This window comes from Trichomonas vaginalis, chromosome II (assembly GCF_026262505.1).
Source record: "Trichomonas vaginalis G3 chromosome II, whole genome shotgun sequence".
NCBI lineage: Eukaryota > Parabasalia > Trichomonadida > Trichomonadidae > Trichomonas > Trichomonas vaginalis.
Genome location: NC_067204.1, coordinates 23,306,024 through 23,330,638, shown reverse-complemented (window position 1 = coordinate 23,330,638; position 24,615 = coordinate 23,306,024). Strand labels below are relative to the sequence as shown.

Below are 24,615 nucleotides of genomic sequence, written 5' to 3'. Positions count from 1 at the left end.
AAAGTTAAACAAATCATAAAATGAGAGTTCATATGTGTGCGAATAGCCTTAATGTTAAATGGTAAACTAAATAATATATTGCTTTATACAGAATATAATATCTAACTCTGATGCGTTAACGTAAGCAAGTTATAGAGGAAAAGTGACGCAGATTTTAACGCTTTTAGAAATGTCTGAAGTCTCATCCAAAGCGCCTCCGTACCTTATTCAGTACGGTTCCAAGCAGATTATTGTTGATAATCCCAACAATTTTGCACAAACATCTCAGCAATTCAAAATTTACTACAGCCAGAATCCATCAAAATTAGTTCTCCCTGAATCTGAAGAATATTCGTTCAAAACACTTCAACTTTTAGTCAACGCTTGCCAGGGAAGACCATTCTCATGCACTCTCGATAATGTCTTTGAATTCAGAAAACTCGCTGTTGATTGGAAGGTTGACACACTCGTCCAATACTGCGATAACTATATTCAGAAGACAAAGATTAGCGAGCTTACAGTGGATGAAGTCTTCGAGAAATTAGATGAAGCAATTGCATCAAATGATAAAGATCAGCGTAAAATCGCTATCAGAAATGCTGTTGCTCAATTCAAGAAAGTCATAACAGATCCACAACAGCGCCTTCGTAATTACGATACCGATGTCATTACAGAGATTTATCGTGATGTAAATCCAAATGGCAGGAACAGCGATCTCTTTGCCAACTTTGTTATTGAGTTCTTCAGAGCAAACCCAGCAAAGGCAACAACACTCTTCCCACGTTTGAACTTCGATCGCCTTTCTGGTTCTCAATATGGAGTAATCTTCCAACCAGACGCAATTGAAGTCTCGATGAACTACTACAACGCATACGCACTCAGTGATGCACACAAGGAGCTCAGAACTGCTCTCAATACTGTCGATGCCACTGCAAAACAAGCTGTTAAACAAAATCGCCAGAAATACGAAAAGAAGTTTGCTACAATATTCGAGCAAACTAAGGCTAATAGACGTAGCGACCTTAATAAGCTTCGTCTCCGCCTTGTCCAGCAGAATGAAGATCTTAATGATCTTGCTGAGGTCTTAGAGAACCAGAAAGCCCTTCTTGTTGATTGCGTTAAGATTGCACATAGAGCACCATCATCCGCTGAATATCTTAAGAAGTCCCAGGAAGATATCTTGAATATGATCGTCGAAAGCAAAGAAAAACTGCTCGATCAGATCAAACAAGATGCAGAAGACTCCGCTAAGACACTCCAGGCACTTCTCGATGACAGCCAGAAGGAAATTGAGAAGCAAACAGCTGGAAAATCAATTGTTGCTCCAGATGTTTACTCCGGTATCGAAAATTACCAGGGTAGAATTGGAGATATTAATCATGGACTCGCAAGCTGTGCAAGACAACTTAGAGAAGTCCAGGCAACGATGATGGCTAAGATTATTAGAGATAATTACAAAGGAAACGAATACCTTCGCGTTGTTCGTGACAATAATAATAACTTACTCGCATATAAGATATTCGATGAATATCCAGACTTAGTTTGGAACTTATCAAAGAAGGAAGTTAGCGATGCTGAGAAGAGAATTATTGTACCTATTGAAACTAAGGTTGATAAGCTGTGCCAAATCCGGAAATAAAGAATTGAAGTTTCTTTTCTTTGAATTTTAATATTTTTGATTTTATTTTTGTAATTTTCATATTTTAATCATTCGCTTTCTTATTTTCTGAATGTTTAGATCTAAATGAATGTTTCAATATCTGCAAACACAATCAATCGAGATAAAAAAAATAATAAATTTATCCTGAAACAAATTTTATGTTCAAATATCTTCTGGGTATAGGAATCTCAGAATGTTTGTTTAATCATTTAATGAAATTCGTATATTATCGATTTTGAACGAGAAAAGAGATGGAGAACTCGTTTTCTTCAATAAGGTTATAATTTCTATCATGTATTTAATGTTTTTGTCGGGTTTGCTGTAAATTCCAAATCCATTCTTCGATTTTGTAAATTTTGAACCTGAATATTGCCATCTCTTACGAAATGATCGCAATATGAAATACTTTTTCCTTGGCCACTATCAAACCTCAAAGTTAAGCCAATACGGTTCAAAAGAAAGATTTATCAGGAGAAACTCTTATATTAATTAAGTTTTAATACAAATAATATATTTTAATTGGGTAGTGTATATTGATCCTGCAATCATTAAGAGTATTTTGATAAATTTTTGTAATCAAATTCTACGGGAGCAAACAAATCGACTATCTCCCTGAGAAAACTGGATGATATTGTTTCAGAACTCATTTAACATACAGATTCATAAGGAATGAAATAACTTGGAGTTGTAAGAATCTAAATTACATACGAACATAATTTATTGGGTTAAAGTTGTTCATTTAGAGAGAACTAAGTCAAAGAAGCCAAATTGATTATTCCAATTGTTGAACTAAAAATAGGACAAAATCTCTTCAAACAATCATCATCATGTTTTTTAATTCGCAACATGATTAGAAGCAATATACTTTCGCCGAACTTGCGATAAATTTCAAATACAACAATTTATGTAAATTAATACAATTTTTCTGACCGAATATAGTTCAAAAAGTGAAAAATTGCTTCAAAATTATAAATCAAGTTGTCGTATTTACTATCATTACAGAAGTATTTTTACGATGAAACAATTAAATCTCATTGAATAATCCATTCAATTTTTCTCTCTCAATTTTTTAGAGCGGATTCGATCTGCGTGAAGTGATACCTATTGAATTTCTGAATGCATTGAAACTTCGTATTTCTCTTCTTGTATCATGAGAATTGGTATCTCTGGTATCTCCACAAGTGGTAAGACAACCCTCGCTAATGCCCTTGTCAAGCACTTCAACTGTGGCTACTGCTGCGCTGACAAGTACTACAACAGAGATCAATCATCCTTCCCAAGAATCCCATTCCTTGGCGATATGATTGCTGAATGGGACTCCCCACAATGCATCTTCTGGGACAAGTTCGAAAATCAGGTCGAATCAATGCAGGATGACCTCATCATTCTCGAATCTTTCTTGCTCTTCTATTCCAAGAAGGTTGGTGATACAATTGATGGACTCATCGCCTTAGAGTACGAAGAAATAGATCTTCCAATTGCTCTTGCAAGAAGAGTCAAGAGAGTTACAGGTGAAGAAGTTCCAAAAGACTACAAGGAGAACCCAAAGAAGTCTGAAGCTCATTGGGAATCCAACTACTTCGAGCAGATCGCTTGGCCATATGCTTTGAAGAATCCAGAATACAGAGAACCAAAGGATTACAAGAAACCAGTCCTTAGGCTCAAGGCTACAGCTCCATTAGAGGATAACATCACAGCTGCCATCAACTTCATCAACGAGTTGAGAGCTAAGACTGAGTCCTCTTAAACACCTATTCTATATCTTTCTCTGCGAAACTAAAATTCTATTGAAATTCAAAATTTGAATCATTTTAATATTTCAATACACTTTCAAAATTTTGAAAAAGTTTTGATTGATCTCAAATCATATTAAGAAGGTGTGTCTTTAAGAATATGACAATAATTTTTCCTGATAAATCTGATATTGAGCAATAACTTAGGCTTTTGTTTCGGCAAATCTTGACAATTTTTAATTTCAAATTCAATCCGTATTTATATCATGCCAAACTGAATATTTTTTGTTTGGTCATGAATGAATGATGTAGTTTTGATAAAAGAATGTAAAGATAAGAAAAATAAAATTGTCAATTTACCTAATCGTTGTTCCACAGGTATTTTAACATGCTATATTGCGAAATACAGTTTAACATAGGTAAGATTTTATAATAAAAAAAATTATATTTGAAATTCATCGTCCGCCGGAATAGCCACCTGTTCCGGCTCTACCTCTATGACTGCGGGCTGAATGAATATGGGCAAGTATATAATCTGGTATTTTATTAGTAGAAGGTCTGTGGAATGGTAATGGGTGAAATCTTGGTTTTTTATTGAAAATAACATGAGAGTTAAGAGTATTTATTGGTGTGATCTTTTCTGTTTCTTCTTCACTTAATGGCCATTGTGGTAATCTCTTCACTCTATTTGGACCTTCAATGACAAAATGGCACATATGTGTAACTGAGGAACATTTAAGTACGGGATATTTTATTGCTCTAGAAAGAATCAGTGGAAGCATTTTGATTGAATAAAAAAGACGGTTTTTGAAATTTTTACGGCAAATGACAATTTTGCCATTTATAATCGTTTATAATCGTAAATTTCTATTGGTGTGCAGCACCGATAGATCTAGATTTATCAATGATGATTATTGAGAAACTTCAAAGAAATTTCTTTAATATTTTAAGCTGACTCGGCACTTTCCTTGAGAGAATCACCTTCTAATTTAATCAACCTTATATCGTCAAGTTCAGCAAGTTTACTCTGTACTTAAGGATAAGCCAATAGTTATGATTGGTCAAAGAATTGATTTCGACTTGAAACCAGAGCTATTAAATGAATTACAATACGGATCTAAAAACTTCTTAAAAGATATTAATGACTTTGTCATGAAATGTAATTACTTTGATCATGGTCCTTATGGTGTTGATACTTTTACATTCAGAATAGATGTTTTGCCATTTGATCAGTAAAGACTCCTCCTTTCATTATGGGACGATATGGTTGGGATAACTGGTTTGTTGAATTTCTAAATAATAACGTATCAATACATACGGTCACTTTTAATTTGAGTCCTCCTATTTATCACGTGAACCACAAACGCCATAACTTTGATGTTAAAGAGGATAGAGTTACTGTGAACCACCATCTCAGGCTTGCCAATGGAGAGCATTTCGGATCAAATTACGATACTTATTGGGAAATTTTCAATGAATAAATCTGCTCTAGAGAGCTACAACTTACCAAATGTTGATGATGTCCCGTAGTCATTATTATTTTTAGAAAAAAACTTGTTTGTTTGTAAAATATTATTTTATTCTGATAACATGTATTATTTGTATAATTAGAATGCGAATATTGTTGAAAATTCCCTAATTATAATCATTCAGAGAATGTTAATGTTAAGATTAATGTTAAAAATTTTAAAATTCCAATATACCTATGTAATTATGCATATATAGAATGATCTGTTTGATGCAAAAACATCTAGCGTGATCCAATAACATACACCGAGTAACTTTGCTCTCAAAAGTTTATCAAGATTTTGGACATATCAAAATTTGAGAGAGCTCGATGAAAATTTGTAATAATGGTGGGAAATTTATCACAGGAAAACTTTCCACATTCATATAATATTTTCCCATCTACATAATTCATTTTGTTGCTTTATTTTTTATTTATCCTGTATAACTCATAATTTGTTGGAAATTTTATAAAAATGACTTGTAAAATTTTTAATGTCTGTTCAAGGCATTAATACTAATAAATACAGCGAATTGAGGAGTGATTATAAATATTATATCGATTCATATAATGCAATTTATAGGTTAAAAACAGAAAAAGAAGACGAAATCAACTCAATTTACAATTTGATCAGAACAGAATTAATTGATTCAAAGAAACATTGTGTGCAAACCATTATAAGAGATGTTTTAAATGTGATTCCGTATAATAACCGCTATGCAAAATCATACTTAAAACTCGCGAAACTCATATATGATAATAATGAAGTGAAAGAGGTTAAAGATATCGATAGTATTTCAAACTTCCTATTTTATAAAGAATATAGTATTATGCTAGAAAATACTGATGATTTCGAAGAAATAGAAGTAAATTATATAGATATTCATTCAGAAAATTCAATTTACAGAGCAATTATGAATAATGATATAAAAAACTTTATATGCTTCATAGGGGAAGAAGAATTTGATGAAGATCAAAAACTTGAAAGCGATTTATATCCACACTCTAAGAAAGAATATTCATTACTTGAATTATGTTGTTACCATGGAGCAGTTGATTGTTTCAAGTTCTTAAGAACGAAATTTGACTCAGAAATAACTCAAAAATGTCTAGAATTATCATTTTTAGGAGGAAATGCAGAGATCATGAGCGAATGTTTGAAATATCAAACACCAGATGAAGAATGCATGATATATGCAATTATTTCACACAATATTGATTTTGTTACATTCTTGATGAATGAGTACGATTTAGTGATCAAGTTACATTGTTGCGGAATATACAATAATCTTGAATCATTTTTAGTGTATTTCGATCATATTAATGATTTTAACGAATGTTTCATCTATTCAACCATTTTTAATATCCCATCATTTTCCGAATATTTTTTTTCAAGAGTTAATGACATCAATGTTAAAAGTAAAAATGGAATGACAGCTCTTCATATTGCGGCAGAATTTGATAGTAAAGAAACAGCCAAACTTCTTATTTCACATGGTGCAAATATCAATGAAAAAGATAATGATGGAAATACTGCTCTTCATATTGCAACAAAAAATAATTGTAAAGAAATATCTGAACTTCTTATTTCACATGGTGCAAATATCAATGAAAAAGATAATGATGGAAATACTGCTCTTCATATTGCAACAAAAAATAATAGAAAAGAAACAGCCCAACTTCTTATCTCACATGGTGCAAATATCAATGAAAAAGATAATGATGGAAATACTGCTCTTCATATTGCAACAGAAAATAATAGAAAAGAAACAGCCCAACTTCTTATCTCACATGGTGCAAATATCAATGAAAAAAGTAAAAATGGAATGACAGCTCTTCATTATGCAGCAAGATCTAATAGTAAAGAAACTGCTGAACTTCTTATTTCACATGGTGCAAATATCAATGAAAAAGATAAATATGGAGCAACAGTTCTTCATATTGCAGCAGAAAATAATTGTAAAGAAATATCTGAACTTCTTATTTCACATGGTGCAAATATCAATGAAAAAGATAAATTTGAAAATACAGCTCTTCATTATGCAGCAAGATCTAATATTGCAGCAAATGATAATAAAAAAGAATATATCGAATTTCTTATTTCACATGGTGCAAATGTCAATGAAAAGGATGATTATGGAGAAACAGTTCTTCATTATGCAACAAAATTTAAAAGTAAAGAAACAGTTGAACTTCTTATTTCACATGGTGCAAATGTCAATGAAAAAGATAAATATGGAATAACCGCTCTTCATTTTACAGCATTCCATAATAGCAAAGAAACAACTGAACTTCTTATTTCACATGGAGCAAATATCAATGAAAAAGATAAATATGGAAAAACCGCTCTTCATGATGCAGCATATAAAAATAGTAAAGAAACTGCTGAACTTCTTATTTCACATGGTGCAAATATCAATGAAAAAGATAATGATGGAAATACTGCTCTTCATATTGCAACAAAAAATAATAGAAAAGAAACAGCCCAACTTCTTATCTCACATGGTGCAAATATCAATGAAAAAGATAATGATGGAAAAACCGCTCTTCATTATGCAACAAGATTTAATAGTAAAGAAACAGTTGAACTTCTTATTTCACATGGTATAAATATCAATGAAAAAGATAAATATGGAGAAATCGCTCCTCATTTTGCAGCATACTAATAGATTTGTTACAAAATTAAACAGAATGTTTTTTGTGCTAATCTATATTTTTTGCTCTTAATAGCAATAAAAACTATCAATTTCAATGTGAATTTGTTATAATGTCATGAAATACAATAATTTGATATCAATTGAATAAAATATCTATTTTTAAAGGCGCAACTATCATTAATATAGGGTGTCCAAAGGTGTGTTTAGCACAAACCTGAATACTGCGAATAGAAATAAACAAGTTACATATATATAAAGTTTATTTAAATATAATCACCATTGGATTCAATCACGCGTTCGCAGCGATCGATCCAGGCTTGAAAGACACGCTTTAAATCATCATGAGAAAATTGCTCAAATTGCTCTCTTACAAAATTTTCGAGATCATCTGGACTCGCGAATTCGCGTCCTTCAGCTCTCTTTTTTAGCGTGCCGAATAAATAAAAGTCAGAGGGTGCAATATCAGGTGAATAAATTGGGTTTGGAACAACTTTGACATTGTTTTCCACCAAGTAATTCATTACCTTATGACTTTTGTGAACTCTTGAATTATCAAAATGAATTGCAAACTTTTGTTTTTGTTGTTTGGATTTCTCAAACTCATCAGAATTGATAATTTGAGTAAGAACATTGTCAATTAGATACTGAGCATTCATCGTATTAGGTTTTTGAAGAATATCAATTGCGATGATGCCATTCACGCCCCAAAAAACCGACAACATCATCATTGGTGTGTCAATTTTTTTCTTCGGGAATGTTTGCGGATTTTCATCCTTCGGGATCCACATGATTTTGGCTTCTGTTGCATATTGAAACCAAGACTCGTCCCCTGTTACTAAAAAGCGAAACTTCTTGGATTGATACGCACCCAATATAGAGAGGAGCTCTTTCGAAGATTGGACTCTAGATTTTTTTTGAACTGAATTAAGGTTGTGCGGAACCCAACGTGTATACGCTAGTTTGTAGTTCAAATAATTGTGCAGATAATAACTGACTGTTGTACGTGGTATCTTTGTCATCTCCTCTATCCTTCTGAGTGATGCTCTTGGGTCTTCATCTAGCGCTTGAAGAATTACTTTGATTTTTCTTTGATCCGGCGATTTTTTGTCAATTTTTATGATGGGCGCCTTTTTGTTCATGAAGTGATACATCCTAACATGATACGTTACAGTGGAATAGCTAGGAGCATCCATACCGAAGCATTTTACCAATGTCTCGTAGATTTTTTACAGTCTTTGCATTTTTTTGCAAGAGCGAGGATGTTTTCTTTATGATTCATTAAAAAAATGAAAAAAATCCCGCCAAAATTTCCCGCGAAACCGCCTCTTGTCTCAAAATTCATTTTATATCCCGGCATGGCGCCAAAATACAACATACTCATCATATACATATATTCATATTTTTTATTATATATTTATAATCAGCATATATCTCCTTTAATAGTCTCATATAGAGCGCTGTGCTAAACGCACCTTTGGACACCCTATACGATGTGTAATATCAATATGGCGCAACTATTTATTGATATTTATATGCCATATTTACATAAGATTAAAAATTTGTACAGTCTGAGAGTTTCTCACGTGTTAAGAACTGGCTGACATGTTAATTTTTTTCTTCAAAAAATTTAAAAAGATGAAAAATACGCTCTGCAATACAAATTAATACAAGTCTATCATTTTCTAAAAAATCACGTTATGACTCATGTTAGTGGAAGAAGGCATTTTTTAGGTGGGTCAACAAAAATTATAAATAATGATAATTATAGTATTGATATACATCATAGAATTAAGGGACTTTAATTCTTGTCATGCTAATGAAGCCTTCATACATATTCAATCAAAAAAAATAAAAATTAAAGTGTTTTGATGACTTTTTATTACCGCAAATTGTTACTTTTAATGTTTTAAAATTATTATATATCCTATATGCATATAAGATATAAATTAAGATCAAAATATCAAAATCGATTTTTGAAAGAATCAAATTTATCACATCTCATCGTTGTTCCGAATTAATATTTTATCAGCAATGTATAATCACAATATTTATATATACGTTGATATAGGGTGTCCAAAGGTGCGTTTAGCACAGCGCTCTATATGAGACTATTAAAGGAGATATATGCTGATTATAAATATATAATAAAAAATATGAATATATGTATATGATGAGTATGTTGTATTTTGGCGCCATGCCGGGATATAAAATGAATTTTGAGACAAGAGGCGGTTTCGCGGGAAATTTTGGCGGGATTTTTTTCATTTTTTTAATGAATCATAAAGAAAACATCCTCGCTCTTGCAAAAAAATGCAAAGACTGTAAAAAAATCTACGAGACATTGGTAAAATGCTTCGGTATGGATGCTCCTAGCTATTCCACTGTAACGTATCATGTTAGGATGTATCACTTCATGAACAAAAAGGCGCCCATCATAAAAATTGACAAAAAATCGCCGGATCAAAGAAAAATCAAAGTAATTCTTCAAGCGCTAGATGAAGACCCAAGAGCATCACTCAGAAGGATAGAGGAGATGACAAAGATACCACGTACAACAGTCAGTTATTATCTGCACAATTATTTGAACTACAAACTAGCGTATACACGTTGGGTTCCGCACAACCTTAATTCAGTTCAAAAAAAATCTAGAGTCCAATCTTCGAAAGAGCTCCTCTCTATATTGGGTGCGTATCAATCCAAGAAGTTTCGCTTTTTAGTAACAGGGGACGAGTCTTGGTTTCAATATGCAACAGAAGCCAAAATCATGTGGATCCCGAAGGATGAAAATCCGCAAACATTCCCGAAGAAAAAAATTGACACACCAATGATGATGTTGTCGGTTTTTTTGGGGCGTGAATGGCATCATCGCAATTGATATTCTTCAAAAACCTAATACGATGAATGCTCAGTATCTAATTGACAATGTTCTTACTCAAATTATCAATTCTGATGAGTTTGAGAAATCCAAACAACAAAAACAAAAGTTTGCAATTCATTTTGATAATTCAAGAGTTCACAAAAGTCATAAGGTAATGAATTACTTGGTGGAAAACAATGTCAAAGTTGTTCCAAACCCAATTTATTCACCTGATATTGCACCCTCTGACTTTTATTTATTCGGCACGCTAAAAAAGAGAGCTGAAGGACGCGAATTCGCGAGTCCAGATGATCTTGAAAATTTTGTAAGAGAGCAATTTGAGCAATTTTCTCATGATGATTTAAAGCGTGTCTTTCAAGCCTGGATCGATCGCTGCGAACGCGTGATTGAATCCAATAGTGATTATATTTAAATAAACTTTATATATATGTAACTTGTTTATTTCTATTCGCAGTATTCAGGTTTGTGCTAAACACACCTTTGGACACCCTATATTTACATGATTGAAAATACTTTTGAAAATTACCAGCCACCAGAAGAGCCGCCGCCACCGCTTCTACCTCCATGACTGCGGGCTGAATGAATATGGGCAAGTATATAATCTGGTATTTTATTAGTAGAAGGTCTGTGGAATGGTAATGGGTGAAATCTTGTTTTTTTATTGAAAATAACATGAGAGTTAAGAGTGTTTATTGGTGTGATCTTTTCTGTTTCTTCTTCACTTAATGGCCATTGTGGTAATCTCTTCACTCTATTTGGACCTTCAATGACAAAATGGCACATATGTGTAACTGAGGAACATTTAAGTACGGGATATTTTATTGCTCTAGAAAGAATCAGTGGAAGCATTTTGATTGAATAAAAAAGACGGTTTTTGAAATTTTTACGGCAAATGACAATTTTGCCATTTATAATCGTTTATAATCGTAAATTTCTATTGGTGTGCAGCACCGATAGATCTAGATTTATCAATGATGATTATTGAGAAACTTCAAAGAAATTTCTTTAATATTTTAAGCTGACTCGGCACTTTCCTTGAGAGAATCACCTTCTAAAAAAACAGCCTTGAAGAATATTTCGTCGAAAATCTCTAAATTTTACTATTCAAATTATAAAATACATGTATAACCGTATGGAATTTGAAGACTTTTTATGCCTGAATGCTACATATTGGATAACATTCGAACATCTTTCAATTGGGAGATTCTAAAATATGAATCAGAATCCCAGAATAATAAAATGTCAAAAGTATTAGCTTTAATTTGCATTTATGCCCTGTAAATCTATTGATAGTGATTAATATCACGAATTCATATATTAAATTTGATATAAAGCACATATTTTCTCATTTGAAATGGTGTCTTATCTTAAATCATGTGATAATTGTGCATATTGAATAGTTAATGCACCCGTAATCGATTTTTAGAATTTCATTCAAATGTTACTTGAAGGATTTCCAGAAGAAAGAGAGCAGAATTTAACTCCATTATGGATATTTCTTCTTTTAGTAACAGTTTTTGGTGGATATGCAGTCACTGATATGTTCCTATTTCTATTCGATCTCCAATCAAAAGATTTTGAATTATATCGAAGACTCATCTATCACACATTTCTTATGATTTCTGCTATAATACTCTCTATCTTCAACCGTGATGGTATCAAAAATAGCCTAGCTCTCAGAAAATTTAGAAATTATAAATGGATATTACCTATTATTGGAAGTGCACTATTTTCTTTTTCATTAGCATCAGGGCAAAAGTGTGAGGTCGTTGCTAATGATCCTTCAATTCTTGAAAAACTTGCTGTAACTGTATTTCCTGCAATCTCAGAAGAATTAATCTTTCGTGGTTGGTTTTTATATGCTGTTTACTTCGACTTAGGAAAAGTATTCAGTGTTATACTTACATCTACAATTTTTGCAGCTTTACATTATTCTGGCAATAATATCATCGGTCTTTTCTTAATTTTCTGTTTTTCATTATTATGGTGCAAAGTCAGACTCTTATCCAAAACAATTTTCCCTACAATTATTTGTCACATCTTGCAAAACTACTTCAACGTTTTAAGCAAGGGTGTTCATCCATTTTTATGCGAATTACCTACTATCATTTCTTTCTGTTGTTGGATTTTAGGCGCAGTATTTTGCGTTTTATTCGAATTAACAGAAGATGACGACGAATGACTTTAACGTTCTCCAAATCAAAGACTCATACTTTCTGACCTGATATGTTATGTTTGTAAGGTCAATTTTGAATTTTTTGCTTCAAATTAATTATTTTAGTTCTTTGTTTTGATAATGCTTATATATTGTTTTGTTTTGAACTCTAAATGTTTGTTTTCATGCGTAACATTTAATGTTTTTACATAATTTTAATTGCGCAAAAAATATCAAGCGAATCGATGCTATTTTTAATGGAAATTTATCGTTCCTATGGAAGAAAAATCGACACATATAGATATTTTTCAATTTTGAAATCAAATTTTTTTAAATCATTTTTTAAATTTCTCACGATGTGGACTTTTCAGATTCTCGCAATAGCATGGTTTGGCTACGAAGTCGTCACCAATATTACGAGAAGATCTTTTGATGCTTTACATCGTCTTTTCTTCGGATTATTACTTGGATTATTAGCATATCATTGGGTAGCTTTCATATTATCAGGATTTACTTATATGTCTAGATGGTTAGGCTATTTGCTCCTTATATTTTTTGGTTCTCTATCATATTTATTACATAAAACAAATTCAAACTTAAAACTCGGCTTCGTCTTTTTTCTAAATCCAAAACAGAAAATCGCATACATAGTATTTGCGTTTATCGCATTTATGACCGTTTTTGTTTCTTCTTATTACGGATTTCAAACTACAACCTTCCCAATCAACGAATACTCAGTATTTTTAAGCATGGTCTCTTCTTTTTCAATAGGTGCTAATTCGCCTCGTCAAAAGATATTTAAAATCACTACAGCGCCAGATATTGATATTCCTCCGATTTATCCATTCATGCCATCCTTTGTTGTCGCATCATTAACTACAACAGGGAGAACCGATCCTCGTACAATAATTGTATTTATTCATACATTTTTACTCTTATCAATTTTTATTTTCCATTATGGTATATCATATGTATACTCAAAATCCCATGTTACATCCATCATAAGTGTCTTTATATTTATGCTTATGGGAGGCATCGGATGGACCTATTTCCACTCAAAAAATCAAGATTCGAATAATTTAGTATCAAGATATTACACTACATCTACATTTTGGAAGCATACCATATTCGAATTTTTGATTGCCAATCCAAATCATCTCTGGGGAACCGCGCTTTCATACGCAACAATTTTAATTCTTATTACAGCCACAAACTCGACCATTGACTCATTATTTGTATTAGCAAGCTTCTTCTGTGCAGCTCTTGCCCAATCTACGCCATCAATGCTCTATGGTTTAATTGTTCTTTCAATATTAATTGCAAAAGACGATTATCTTGTCAAACGGTTGACGAAATCGAAATTATTTGCCGAAAACTGGAGTGTCTACTTCATTATTTCCATTTTCCTTGCTATTGTCATTTCATCTCATAATATTTTCTTCTCAAACTACCCTACTTGTCATTTCCAAGCATTATGGAATGCTTTTGGACAAGGTGATTCATGTTTTTCCTTCTGGTTCAAAGCTCTTGGCATATTTATCCTTTCATATCTTATTTTTGGCATTGTTTTTGTAAGAAAGGACCGAGTTCATTTATATATTAACTCAGTCATTATATTTGTTATATTTAATTATGTGATTATCAATAAGAAAGAGAATAATCTTGAAATATTATATGCAACATGGGTTCCTTTTGCATGTGCGGCTGTTGCAACCTTTTATTCCCAGCTTCTTGTAACCAAAGGATGGATTTCCCAATGGATTGGAGGCATTGTTTTTGCTGGAATTATGTTTTCGACCTGTGCATCAGGTTTTATCGGTACAGCTTATCATTTGTCGACATCTAATGTATTAACTACTGCTGAAGAGTATAAGTATGGCCTCTGGTTGGCAGAAAATATAAATAAGAGAGTTGTTATACTTCCGGACTCAACTTTGATGGCAAATCCTGCTTCAGTTGTTGCTGGAAGAGCTGTTGCGGGTGGAAATATATGGATGGAACTTAATTATTACCATTTATCTGAAAAAAATTATTCGCGTTTGTTGAAAAATCCTTTGGATTATAACGTATTTTCTAGATACCAGATATACTATGTTCAATCAACTACGAAAAACCCGTGGATTGACTTGAATCAGGAAAATATCTTTTGGAAAGTTATTTTTAAGAGCAAAGATATTGTTTTGTATAGAAGAGTGTAAATGTTATATGTATTATAGAGAGCGTATTCTTCAAACTTTTTTTATAAAAATAATTTTTCTGATTAACGATAAAACGACCTAAAATACGCAATTCTCGATGTTTTATGCTTCAGAAGTAGTGCTTAAACTTCAATAATCACTTAAATTTCAAGATTTTATAAATCGGCATAAAAATAACTTGACGATACAGACCGTTTGGTCAAATTATTCTCCAAAAATGATGTTTGATAAAGTTATGATAAAGATGAAACAAATTCCAGAACTCTCTCCGGAACAAAGAGAAAAGTATGGAAAGGAACTCCAATACATCAAAAATTCCGTCGATAATCTCAATAATTCATTGAAAACCTCTGATCAGTTAAATTCTGAGATAGAAAAAGTTCACGCCAAATGCCTCGACTTACATAAGTCAGTTGATACAACTGCAGCCCAATATGAGCAACTCAATCAAGCAATTTTAAGATTTAAGACTTGCATTACTGATTTCAACAATTTGAACACAGACATCGAAAAGGCTTGGAATGAGCTTGGTGAAGTAGAGCAAAAGCTTAAAAGTAAACAAACAACTGATTCCAAAGCAAATTAATTGGCAATTCCCTGATTGAATTATCGATTCATTTCAGTTAATCTTCATTCCTGTTATCATCATACTTTTTATTTCGATCATACTCTTGTAAAAACCTATTTTATAGATACGAAAAATAATTTTCTCTTTAGATATATGCTATTACCTATCCTATCTAACTGTCTATTTTGTAAAATGTAGAAATTCGATAGAATATTAAGATTAAATTGAAAATAAACATAATATTTTATTTTATATCTATTTTGATGAAGCATGAAATTGCTTAAGTCCACGAGTAGCAAAGAATGGTGAATCTAGAATGTGAGGATCAGGAAGTTCAAAATCTGCAGTCATTTTATTGTTTTCAAACATCATTTTGATTGGTTTCCAATCAAAACGTGCTACAGATGGATAGCCAAATACAGGATCAAAGTTTGTTTCAAGCCAATTCGATGTTTTCGGATCTGATGGATATCCAGAGCCCCAATCATGTGAAATCTCTAATCCTGGTTCTTCAAACTTAAAATCAGCTAATAAGCGATCTCTTGTAACCTTGGCGCAGATAGATGCTGCTCCAACGACTTTATATGTTGCATCTGCCTTTGCTCTGACTGTAACTTTAATGTTCGGGAACTTATCTTGTAGCCAATCCTGATATGATTCGGCAATTCCAACTGTATCGACGTATAATGCTTTGATATTAAGACCTTTATCCAAGAAAGCTTGGACAAGATCTCTTGCTGCATGATGGCTCACTGTATTAAGCGAAATTGGTGGGTTTACTAATGCTGTTTGTTTGGCTGAAATTTCTTCTGCAGAAATTACTCTTACTGCGAAGCCAACTGGTAATTTTTTGATTTCGTCAAAGATTTCTTCACGTTGTTCTGCTGTTAATTTCTTTGAATCATCAACATCTTTTGGCCATTCATATTTATTTGGTGCAATTGCGCCTGAATAAACCATAGGACCAAGAGCAGGTCCTCTTCCAGCTTCGTCGATACCCATTTCGAGTTCTATACCTTTTAATTCATCAGGGAATTCGACCGAAACTCCTTCCCAGACGTACATAATTTCACTATGAAAGAATTTATTATACTTAATGTGCATTCAAAGGCACAATGGGTAACATATTTAAAATTATTGTTTATTTATAGTTCCTCAGATATATTTTCTAGATTGATCATTTATTAAGCCTGGAAATATATCATTAGAATATAGTACATGAATATGTTTAATTGTGTAATTGAATGATACAAATAACAGATTAATAAAATTTATATAAGAAAATTTTTATTCAATGTATTCTTTGTAGAATACTGGTAGTGTCTTAAACGGAAAGTTTTGAAAGTTTTGAATGTTAAAATGTTGATTTGATCTTAATAAGATATTGAAATTTGGTAAAATTAAATTTTTTCAAGCAAAAGATGAATCCAATGATTCTTTAGTTGAATGTATGAAGATATCTGACAGAAATCTGCTTGTTCGAAAGTATTTTCGTTCTATTAAAATATTCATTGAAAATTACCGAATAAATGATTAGAAACTTCTAAATGTATGAGTTCTTTATCTTCATTAAGTAATTTTGAATAAAAATTTTACTTTCATTAATATTTAAATGAAAATTTGATTGCAACGCTAAAGATATGAGTAATTTTTATCTATCATTCAGTGTTTAGAATATTTGTTGTATTTCATCCGCAAATACCGTCAAACTTTAAAAGGGTAGAAAAAAAAATCGATAATTATGCTCTTGCATAGAATAACAGTGATGGGAATAATGGGTTCATATCGTAAGTAGTTGAATGTTGCGACGAATAAACTAATTTCCAAATGTCAATGAATTCGATATTACGATTGCTAGAAATTCATTGAACAAAAATGATTAATGTAGGCGTCCTTTGATGTTTTATGAACAACGTATGTCATCAATAGTTATAACATTCAGGAATGTATGAAGATTTAGATGAATTTTCAATAATTTTCAATGAATCAACTTAGATGGTATCAAATTAACACAAAAACACAAATATTGAGAAATAAGCTAATTTTGGCATGATTGAAATTCCAAAAATTTTTTGAATTTCAAAAAATAAAATGAAAATTTGTTAAAAAATCTTTCAAAATTCGATTTTCAGCATTTTTTGTGAAATTTTTATCGAGATATTTATTATATTTTTATTCAAAGAAATGATTTACAACACAATTTTGAACTTCTTGCCAGAAATTTGATTCAATTTTTTTTGATATAGGCATTAAGAGATTAAATTTATAATAAAATGATTATAAACTGAAATGTACGAATCATCCCCAATAGAAATATATCATAACATTACCATATTTACTTTTTAATTCATTTTTAGGTTATGCTGTTTAGAGATTTCTTCTTTTCTTCTAGATAACACTGTCAAGATCATTTCCTTTAATAGTTTTATCATAATTTTTATTGACGTATTATGCAATCTAGCAAGTGGCCAGCGGAACCTAGCTTGCCGTCAATACAATCAAGGCAACCACAAGGACATCTTATATCATTTATTATAACTGATGGATGGGGCAATAATCAAGTTGAAATTCGCAATGCAATGATTCAAAATGCCGATGGCTCGATCTCAGAAGTTCTTCTCACTGACAAATGGTTCTTTAATGCTGAATCATTTCCGGATACTATTAGTTTTGCCTTAAAAAGCACTGAACGTCCAGGATTTATTTTATTTGGAAACGGATATGGCAAATCAGGAGTTCGATCATTAACAGTTCTTTATGACAATGAGCAAATCTGGAAAGGTGATCTACCAATGACAAACCCAAATTCAGAAAATTTCCCAATTGCTGTTCCAATTAAGTACAACGAATTTCAAAAGCCAGATATTAAGTCATTGCGTAGTGCTTCGCTGAATTTCCATCTTGATTTAGAAACTTAACCAAAATTTCTATATTTTTCATAACAACAATCTTCACCGCTTTATTATCGATTCACATCTACATACTCAGCAATATTTTCAAAAAAATCAAAAATGTTGCAGACTAATGTTTTATATCTTAATTACGACGTAGATTTAGACTACAATTGATCAATTCACTAATCACAGGGTTGACATAAGCAAGATATCAATTAGAACTGATACCAAAATGATGAAAACTTATAAATTTGTTTTAAAATAAGTTTAATTTCCAAGATAGCATCCAATCTGATTGCACATTTGATATTAAATTCGAATATGTAATACTTTCTATCTATAGCTTAACTAAAAGTTGAAATTAATTATTTTCTTTTTTGATTAGTCTTCAAAACCAAACTTTTTCACTATGAATGTTATTATTTATAGCAGAAAATTGCATTGTGATAGTTAGATTTAGTGCAATGCTTTTCACTTATCCACTTTTCGATAAAAGACTTGTGGGAATAAAAAATAACTTTATCATGAGAAATGGAAGAATTTAAAGAAGACAATCAAGACAAAAAGAGCACATCTAGTTCCAATGATCTTAATGATGTAACATTTGATGCTGATTGTTTAACTCGTTCTTTCGATTTACTTTTATCTAATAATGATTCAAAATTTAAACAAGAAATAAATCGAATTATGTATATGCTATCACATCAAAAAGTCGAACCATTCGAATTTATCGATCTAAAGACTTATGTAAATTTATTCATTAAAAATGAACAATTTTGGACCCAGAAAGATTCTTGCAAGATGTTTTACCTATTGTCATCTAACCAGTACACTTGCAATTTCTTATGCAACAACGAATTTATTGAATTTTATTTATTTTTGCTGATAGATAATCACAACAACATTACTCACATTCTCAAGACACTACGAAATATCAACGAATGCGCTGAAAATATACTTTTTGACTATATTAGTTCGATAATAGAAATTCTAAATAATATTTTAGAGTGTAATCCAGAGAAAAGAATTACTGAGGCTGTCTTCAGCCTTTTTATTTCATTTTTGAAGTTTGATGATACACATATTAATGAAATATTAATTATTCTAAGAAACTGTCTTAATTCTAACGAGAAATTATACACATTATTGACATTCAAGCTTATTGCTTCTATTATTCTTCTAAACTCTCGAAATTTAGATCAAATACTAATAGAAAACTTTCACGAAGATATATGCAATGCAATTACTTGTAAAGATCCAGATATTAGTCGAATAGCCTTACTAATACTTGATAATATTATATACTCCCAAGAAGACCTCTTTCTTCCCTTCATTTCAATTTTCCAATTAGATTTACCAAAAGATGAAGAATTCTATACTTTTATATCCATTGTTGCAAACTGTACAACTCCTGAAATATATAATTCATTCATCAATTCTCCATGTTTCATCAGTTGTTTTCAAGATTTTGATGATTTAACCTTTACTAACAAAATGAGAGTTATTTCAATGATAACAGGACTAGTAAACCTAAATAATGACAATTTTATATCATTAATGATTGAAAATGGTTGCATTAACATATTAATCGAGACGTTAGAAGAAACTACAGACGACCAAAAGCCAAAAGCTATAATTGCATTGATAACTGTTATTCGCTTTTGTAAAAGAAATAATTTCTTCATGGAAAATCTTTTTTCAGAAGATTTTCTAGATATATTAGAATCTATGGCCGAAGAAGATGATAACTTCGAAGACCTAATCGATCAACTGATAAATGAGGTAACAGAAGTTATGAATAAAGAAAATTAAATTTAAAAAATTTTATTTCTTTTCTTTGATATCGCATTTGTTTTAAATGAGAAGCATTGGAAGAAAACTGTGTCATTACACTCAATCAATTTTCTAAAGTGCCTCCAAATTTAAGAAAATTTTAACGTACACATTTTTTTGGTGAAATTTTGAGGGTTCGGTAGTGACAGAAACGTTACTTTTGAATGTAGAATCCTTATTCCGGCAGAAAAACTAATGAGAAAACACTAACATATTGATTGTAATCCAGTAGTTAGGGAAACAACATTATTCTCCATAGAGCATTATTATGTTATTGATTGAGAAAAAATGTCTTGCTTTTGAAAAGATATGCATTAATCTTATAATTCCTTTCGAAATACTGGATTACTTGCTTGATATTCCTCGCATTCAATGAAATTGAAAAAACTTTGGGGAAAAATATATATAAGTTTAACTTATAACTTTGTGTATAACTTCCAATAACAAATAACGCTTTTAAAATACGCGCATGGATAAAAATATTATTGACTTAGATATTCATGTTGTTATTGTGTTATTTCATATCTACAAACTTAATCAAAATGCATAAATGAAATCGGAAATCTTTGTGATCTGTGTTTTTCCACATATATAATGAAGCATTTATTTTCCCCAATGAATGTTAAAGATGTTTTAAATGGTAAAATTGAAATGGGTCCTTAAAAAAATTATTAATGTCCGATCAAGACACTCACCCAAATAGGTACAGTGAATTGCGAAGTATGTGTAAATACTACATCGATTTGTATAATGCGTTGTATCAGCTGAAAACTGAAAATGAAGAAGAAATACACAAGATTTTCAAAATGATCAAAACAGAATTGATTGATTCAAAGAAATTACTTCCTCATACTATTATACGTGACATTTTATGTATCATTCCGTATAATAATCGCTATACAAAGGCTTATTTATCTCTCGCCAAACTCATATATGATAATTATCAAATAAACGAAGAAATCGATGTTCCATTAACTGTTAGATACATATTTTATAAAGAATATGGAATTAAATTAAAGAAATCGGATAATTTTAAAACAATTAAAATAGAAGATCTCGATATTCATACAGAAAATACAATATACAGAGCAATTATGTATAATGACTTAGAAAGATTCATCGCTATCACTGAAATAGAAGGATTTAATGAAAATCTAAAACTTCAAAGCAAAATATACGCATTATGTGAGGGAGGATATTCATTACTTGAATTATGCTGTTACCATGGAGCAGTTGATTGTTTCAAGTTATTAAGAACGAAATATGAACCAGAAATAACTCAAACATGTCTATATTTATCATTTTTAGGAGGAAATGCAGATATCATGAGTGAATGTTTGAAACATCAAAAACCAAATCAAGAATGCATGAAATATGCAATTATTTCTCACAACATTGATTTTGTTACATTCTTGATAAGTGAATTTAATATTAAGATCAATTTAAAATATTGTGCAATATTTAATAATCTTGAAGCATTATTAGTTTATTTTGATCAAACAAATGATGTTAACACATGCTTTCTTTATTCAGCAAGGTTCAATATTCTATCCTTACTCAAATACTTCCTTTCACATGGTGCAAATATCAATGAAAAAAATGAAAACGGAGAAACTGCTCTTCATATTGCAGCATTGAATAATAGCAAAGAAACAGCCGAACTTCTTATTTCACATGGTGCAAATATCAATGAAAAAGATAATAGTAAAAGAACCCCTCTCTTTGATGCAGCAGAAAATAATAGCAAAGAAACAGCCGAACTTCTTATTTCACATGGTGCAAATATCAATGAAAAAGATAAATATGGACAAACAGCTCTTCATTATGCAGCACGTTTTAATAGTAAAGAAACAGCCGAACTTCTTATCTCACATGGTGCAGTTATCAATGAAAAAGATAAAGATGGAGAAACCACCCTTCGTTATGCAGCACGTTTTAATAGTAAAGAAATAGCCGAACTTCTTATTTCACATGGTGCAAATATCAATGAAAAAGATATTATTGGAAATACTGTTCTTCATATTGCAGCAAAGATTAAAAATAGTAAAGAAATAGCCGAACTTCTTATTTTACATGGTGCAAATATCAATGAAAAAGATAACGATGGAAAAACCGCTCTTCATATTGCAGCAAGATTTAATAGAAAAGAAACAGCAGAACTCCTTATTTCACATGGTGCAAATATAAATGAAAAAGATAATAATGGAGAAACAGCTCTTCATTATGCAGCAGTATCTAATAGTAAAGAAACTGCTGAATTTTTTATTTCACATGGTGCAAATATCAATGAAAAAGATAATAATGGAAATACTGCTCTTCATATTGCAACAAAAAATAATAGAAAAGAAACAGCCCAACTTCTTATTTCACTTGGTGCAAATATCAATGAAAAAGATATATATGGAGAAACAGCTCTTCATAAAGCAGCATTGAATAATAGAAAAGAAACAACTGAACTTCTTATTTCACATGGAGCAAATATCAATGAAAAAGATAAATATGGAAAAACCGCTCTTCGCCTTGCAGCATGGAATTATAGTAAAACAACAGCCAACCTTCTTATCTCACATGGTGCAAAGTATTAGTATTTCTTGTCAAATAGTTAAAGGATACAAATCATTTGAGAGACAGACGCAAAGAATATGATTTAAAAGTATATAAATTTCCGTTGATGCCCAAATATTCGATTGTTTTAGCTTATTCAACCGCAACTAAAATATTTACGGCAGAATTACCCATAAAAGAGGTCGAATTACCCTTGCAAATAAGAGATTTAAAGGTATTGCACGTAGATAAGTAATTTGCGAAGGATTGCATGAGTTCTTTCTCCTGCTGGATGAAGAAGTCACTCAAATAAAGGTGAATCAGCTCTTTGTTCTTCGCCAAAAAGTCAAATAATCTGCTATGAAATGGATTTGATGTCCAAACTAAAGAATGGAGGCCTGTAAACTTGGTCAGTCTGAAGTGTGAGAATAAACGGATCCATTCATCGGTCGTTGCGTCAGCATCTGACAATGATAAATGTAATCCTTGTACTTTCTTTAAGAAAAGATATGCCAATTGCTATGAGTAAAATTTTATAAATGATGCATTGAGCTTAATTTATGAAAATCTAAGATGATTTTTGAAATCTCTCAAATAAACGGACGAAAGATGAGTGTGCCGGATAACCTTCTCAACGTCACTGGGATCCGGCCTGTCAGCCGGAAAACACTCAGAAAGGCGTCCAAAGTATTGCAACGTGAAGATTATGATGCTACTTTGCCAACAACTCAAGAAGCCAGAGATATTGTAAAAACAATGAGAACAGAAATCGAAGCAAAGGAAGCACAGTTAAATAAACTCAGAGAAATGTTAGCCAGATCAGATGAAACAGATATTACTCAAGCCCAAGCTGAATTAAATCGACTTCAGGCCGCATTTGCAAAAGTTGCACAAGAATGCGAAAATAAATTGAGACCTGTTCAGGATTCATACAATAAAGAACTTTCAATTTTAGAAGGAAAGAAACAATTTTGCAATTCTTACGGTGATTCTGCTAACGAACGTAAGACTTATTTAGAAAAGCTCAAACAAAAGACTGGTACAACAGTTTTCAATCTTACAGATCCAAAAGTTACAGTTGTAACAGAAAAACCTCTTTTACCACCAATTAATACTTTAACTCAACTACAAACAGATGTTGGTGTTCTTAAGCGCACACTTACATTAGAGAAATACTCCCATGGCGAAATGTCAAAACTCAATGAGGCTCTCAAAAGATTATTAAAAGCAGCCCAAGAAGAAGAGAAAATGGCTAACATGAACTACAACTCAGCTAAACAGGATATTGATGTGAGATTAAAAGCTCCTAAAACACAATTAATCGATGATGAATGGATTGATGCTAAAAAACAACTTGATCTTAATCAGTTCTTATTAAATGAAGCTAACACAGCATTATCTCGCATCAACGATGAAGCCAAGAAGATTGAAGTTCAAAACAGACAAATTGTAGAAGATTCTAGAAAACTTCGTGAAGAATTAATCATATTAAACAGATATATGCCGAATTCAGATGGAAATGGATCCGGAAATAGAGCAGAACTTACAAAAGATCAAATTGATATTGATGCAGATAAAGCAAGAATAGAGGCTTTGAATGCCAAAATAAAGACACAAAAAGGTCGTCTAAAACCACTTAAGAATAAGCTTGAAGAACTTCCTCCAAAGATCCAAAGCGAGCAAAAGAAGCTTGAATCTCTTCAAGCCAAAAATCAACAAGTAGAACAAGACTTAGCAACAATACAGACCAAGAGGTCAGAACTAATGTCTGAGAAGATGTTTGGAGAAGACCAATACACAACAATGCTAGAAAGAGTTGACGAACAATCAAAGAGACTTGCAGAAATTACAAAACGTACTGAAATTGCAGAGGAGACACTGAGAAAGCAGATGATTATCATGAAACTTAATGATGAAATGAATAACTTGAAGACAATGGACTTCAACAGATTTACAAGTGTTGTTTCGAACTTGTTGACAATCCAAAAAGAAATCGAAGAGTAAATTAT

At 31.5% G+C, this 24,615-nt stretch overlaps 11 protein-coding genes and 2 pseudogenes across 13 annotated transcripts, besides 3 other annotated features; 9 read left to right on the top strand and 4 right to left on the bottom strand.

Annotated features, from left to right (window-relative positions):
* Positions 1 to 153: 153 nt before the first annotated feature.
* On the top strand, positions 154 to 2,093 carry TVAGG3_0596110 (3',5'-cyclic-nucleotide phosphodiesterase protein; the record flags this gene model as incomplete). The annotated part of the gene is made up of 1 exon (XM_001328176.1): positions 170 to 1,618. One exon carries the CDS (start codon positions 170 to 172, stop codon positions 1,616 to 1,618), a length of 1,449 nt encoding a protein of 482 aa, XP_001328211.1.
* Positions 2,094 to 2,757: 664 nt separating this feature from the next.
* On the top strand, positions 2,758 to 3,443 carry TVAGG3_0596100 (AAA domain-containing protein; the record flags this gene model as incomplete). Its single annotated transcript, XM_001328175.2, has 1 exon — positions 2,790 to 3,386. One exon carries the CDS (start codon positions 2,790 to 2,792, stop codon positions 3,384 to 3,386), a length of 597 nt encoding a protein of 198 aa, XP_001328210.1.
* A 294-nt stretch (positions 3,444 to 3,737) lies between these two features.
* TVAGG3_0596090 (uncharacterized protein) lies at positions 3,738 to 4,196 on the bottom strand (the record flags this gene model as incomplete). Its single annotated transcript, XM_001328174.2, has 1 exon — positions 3,828 to 4,154. The coding sequence occupies one exon, from the start codon at positions 4,152 to 4,154 to the stop codon at positions 3,828 to 3,830; it is 327 nt and encodes a 108-aa protein (XP_001328209.1).
* Positions 4,197 to 5,373: 1,177 nt separating this feature from the next.
* Positions 5,374 to 7,545, top strand: TVAGG3_0596080 (ankyrin repeat and SOCS box-containing protein 4 family; the record flags this gene model as incomplete). Its single annotated transcript, XM_001328173.1, has 1 exon — positions 5,374 to 7,545. One exon carries the CDS (start codon positions 5,374 to 5,376, stop codon positions 7,543 to 7,545), a length of 2,172 nt encoding a protein of 723 aa, XP_001328208.1.
* A 174-nt stretch (positions 7,546 to 7,719) lies between these two features.
* Positions 7,720 to 9,022: a mobile genetic element.
* Positions 7,800 to 8,926, bottom strand: TVAGG3_0596070 (annotated as a pseudogene). Its single transcript has one exon. A coding segment is annotated over exon 1 (1,127 nt).
* A 131-nt stretch (positions 9,023 to 9,153) lies between the features above and the next one.
* Positions 9,154 to 9,360: a mobile genetic element.
* Positions 9,361 to 9,601: 241 nt separating this feature from the next.
* Positions 9,602 to 10,906: a mobile genetic element.
* Positions 9,698 to 10,826, top strand: TVAGG3_0596040 (annotated as a pseudogene). The gene has a single exon. A coding segment is annotated over exon 1 (1,129 nt).
* Positions 10,907 to 10,936: 30 nt separating the features above from the next.
* Positions 10,937 to 11,263, bottom strand: TVAGG3_0596020 (uncharacterized protein; the record flags this gene model as incomplete). The annotated part of the gene is made up of 1 exon (XM_001328172.1): positions 10,937 to 11,263. One exon carries the CDS (start codon positions 11,261 to 11,263, stop codon positions 10,937 to 10,939), a length of 327 nt encoding a protein of 108 aa, XP_001328207.1.
* Positions 11,264 to 12,913: 1,650 nt separating this feature from the next.
* On the top strand, positions 12,914 to 14,790 carry TVAGG3_0596010 (uncharacterized protein; the record flags this gene model as incomplete). The annotated part of the gene is made up of 1 exon (XM_001328171.1): positions 12,926 to 14,767. The coding sequence occupies one exon, from the start codon at positions 12,926 to 12,928 to the stop codon at positions 14,765 to 14,767; it is 1,842 nt and encodes a 613-aa protein (XP_001328206.1).
* Positions 14,791 to 14,973: 183 nt separating this feature from the next.
* On the top strand, positions 14,974 to 15,468 carry TVAGG3_0596000 (uncharacterized protein; the record flags this gene model as incomplete). The annotated part of the gene is made up of 1 exon (XM_001328170.2): positions 14,988 to 15,353. The coding sequence occupies one exon, from the start codon at positions 14,988 to 14,990 to the stop codon at positions 15,351 to 15,353; it is 366 nt and encodes a 121-aa protein (XP_001328205.1).
* Positions 15,469 to 15,590: 122 nt separating this feature from the next.
* Positions 15,591 to 16,455, bottom strand: TVAGG3_0595990 (RNA-DNA hybrid ribonuclease protein; the record flags this gene model as incomplete). The annotated part of the gene is made up of 1 exon (XM_001328169.1): positions 15,591 to 16,400. The coding sequence occupies one exon, from the start codon at positions 16,398 to 16,400 to the stop codon at positions 15,591 to 15,593; it is 810 nt and encodes a 269-aa protein (XP_001328204.1).
* Positions 16,456 to 17,785: 1,330 nt separating this feature from the next.
* TVAGG3_0595980 (uncharacterized protein) lies at positions 17,786 to 18,611 on the top strand (the record flags this gene model as incomplete). The annotated part of the gene is made up of 1 exon (XM_001328168.1): positions 17,786 to 18,253. The coding sequence occupies one exon, from the start codon at positions 17,786 to 17,788 to the stop codon at positions 18,251 to 18,253; it is 468 nt and encodes a 155-aa protein (XP_001328203.1).
* A 2,125-nt stretch (positions 18,612 to 20,736) lies between these two features.
* Positions 20,737 to 22,647, top strand: TVAGG3_0595970 (ankyrin repeat and SOCS box-containing protein 4 family; the record flags this gene model as incomplete). The annotated part of the gene is made up of 1 exon (XM_001328167.1): positions 20,737 to 22,647. One exon carries the CDS (start codon positions 20,737 to 20,739, stop codon positions 22,645 to 22,647), a length of 1,911 nt encoding a protein of 636 aa, XP_001328202.1.
* A 568-nt stretch (positions 22,648 to 23,215) lies between these two features.
* Positions 23,216 to 24,610, top strand: TVAGG3_0595960 (uncharacterized protein; the record flags this gene model as incomplete). The annotated part of the gene is made up of 1 exon (XM_001328166.1): positions 23,216 to 24,610. One exon carries the CDS (start codon positions 23,216 to 23,218, stop codon positions 24,608 to 24,610), a length of 1,395 nt encoding a protein of 464 aa, XP_001328201.1.
* Positions 24,611 to 24,615: the final 5 nt, after the last annotated feature.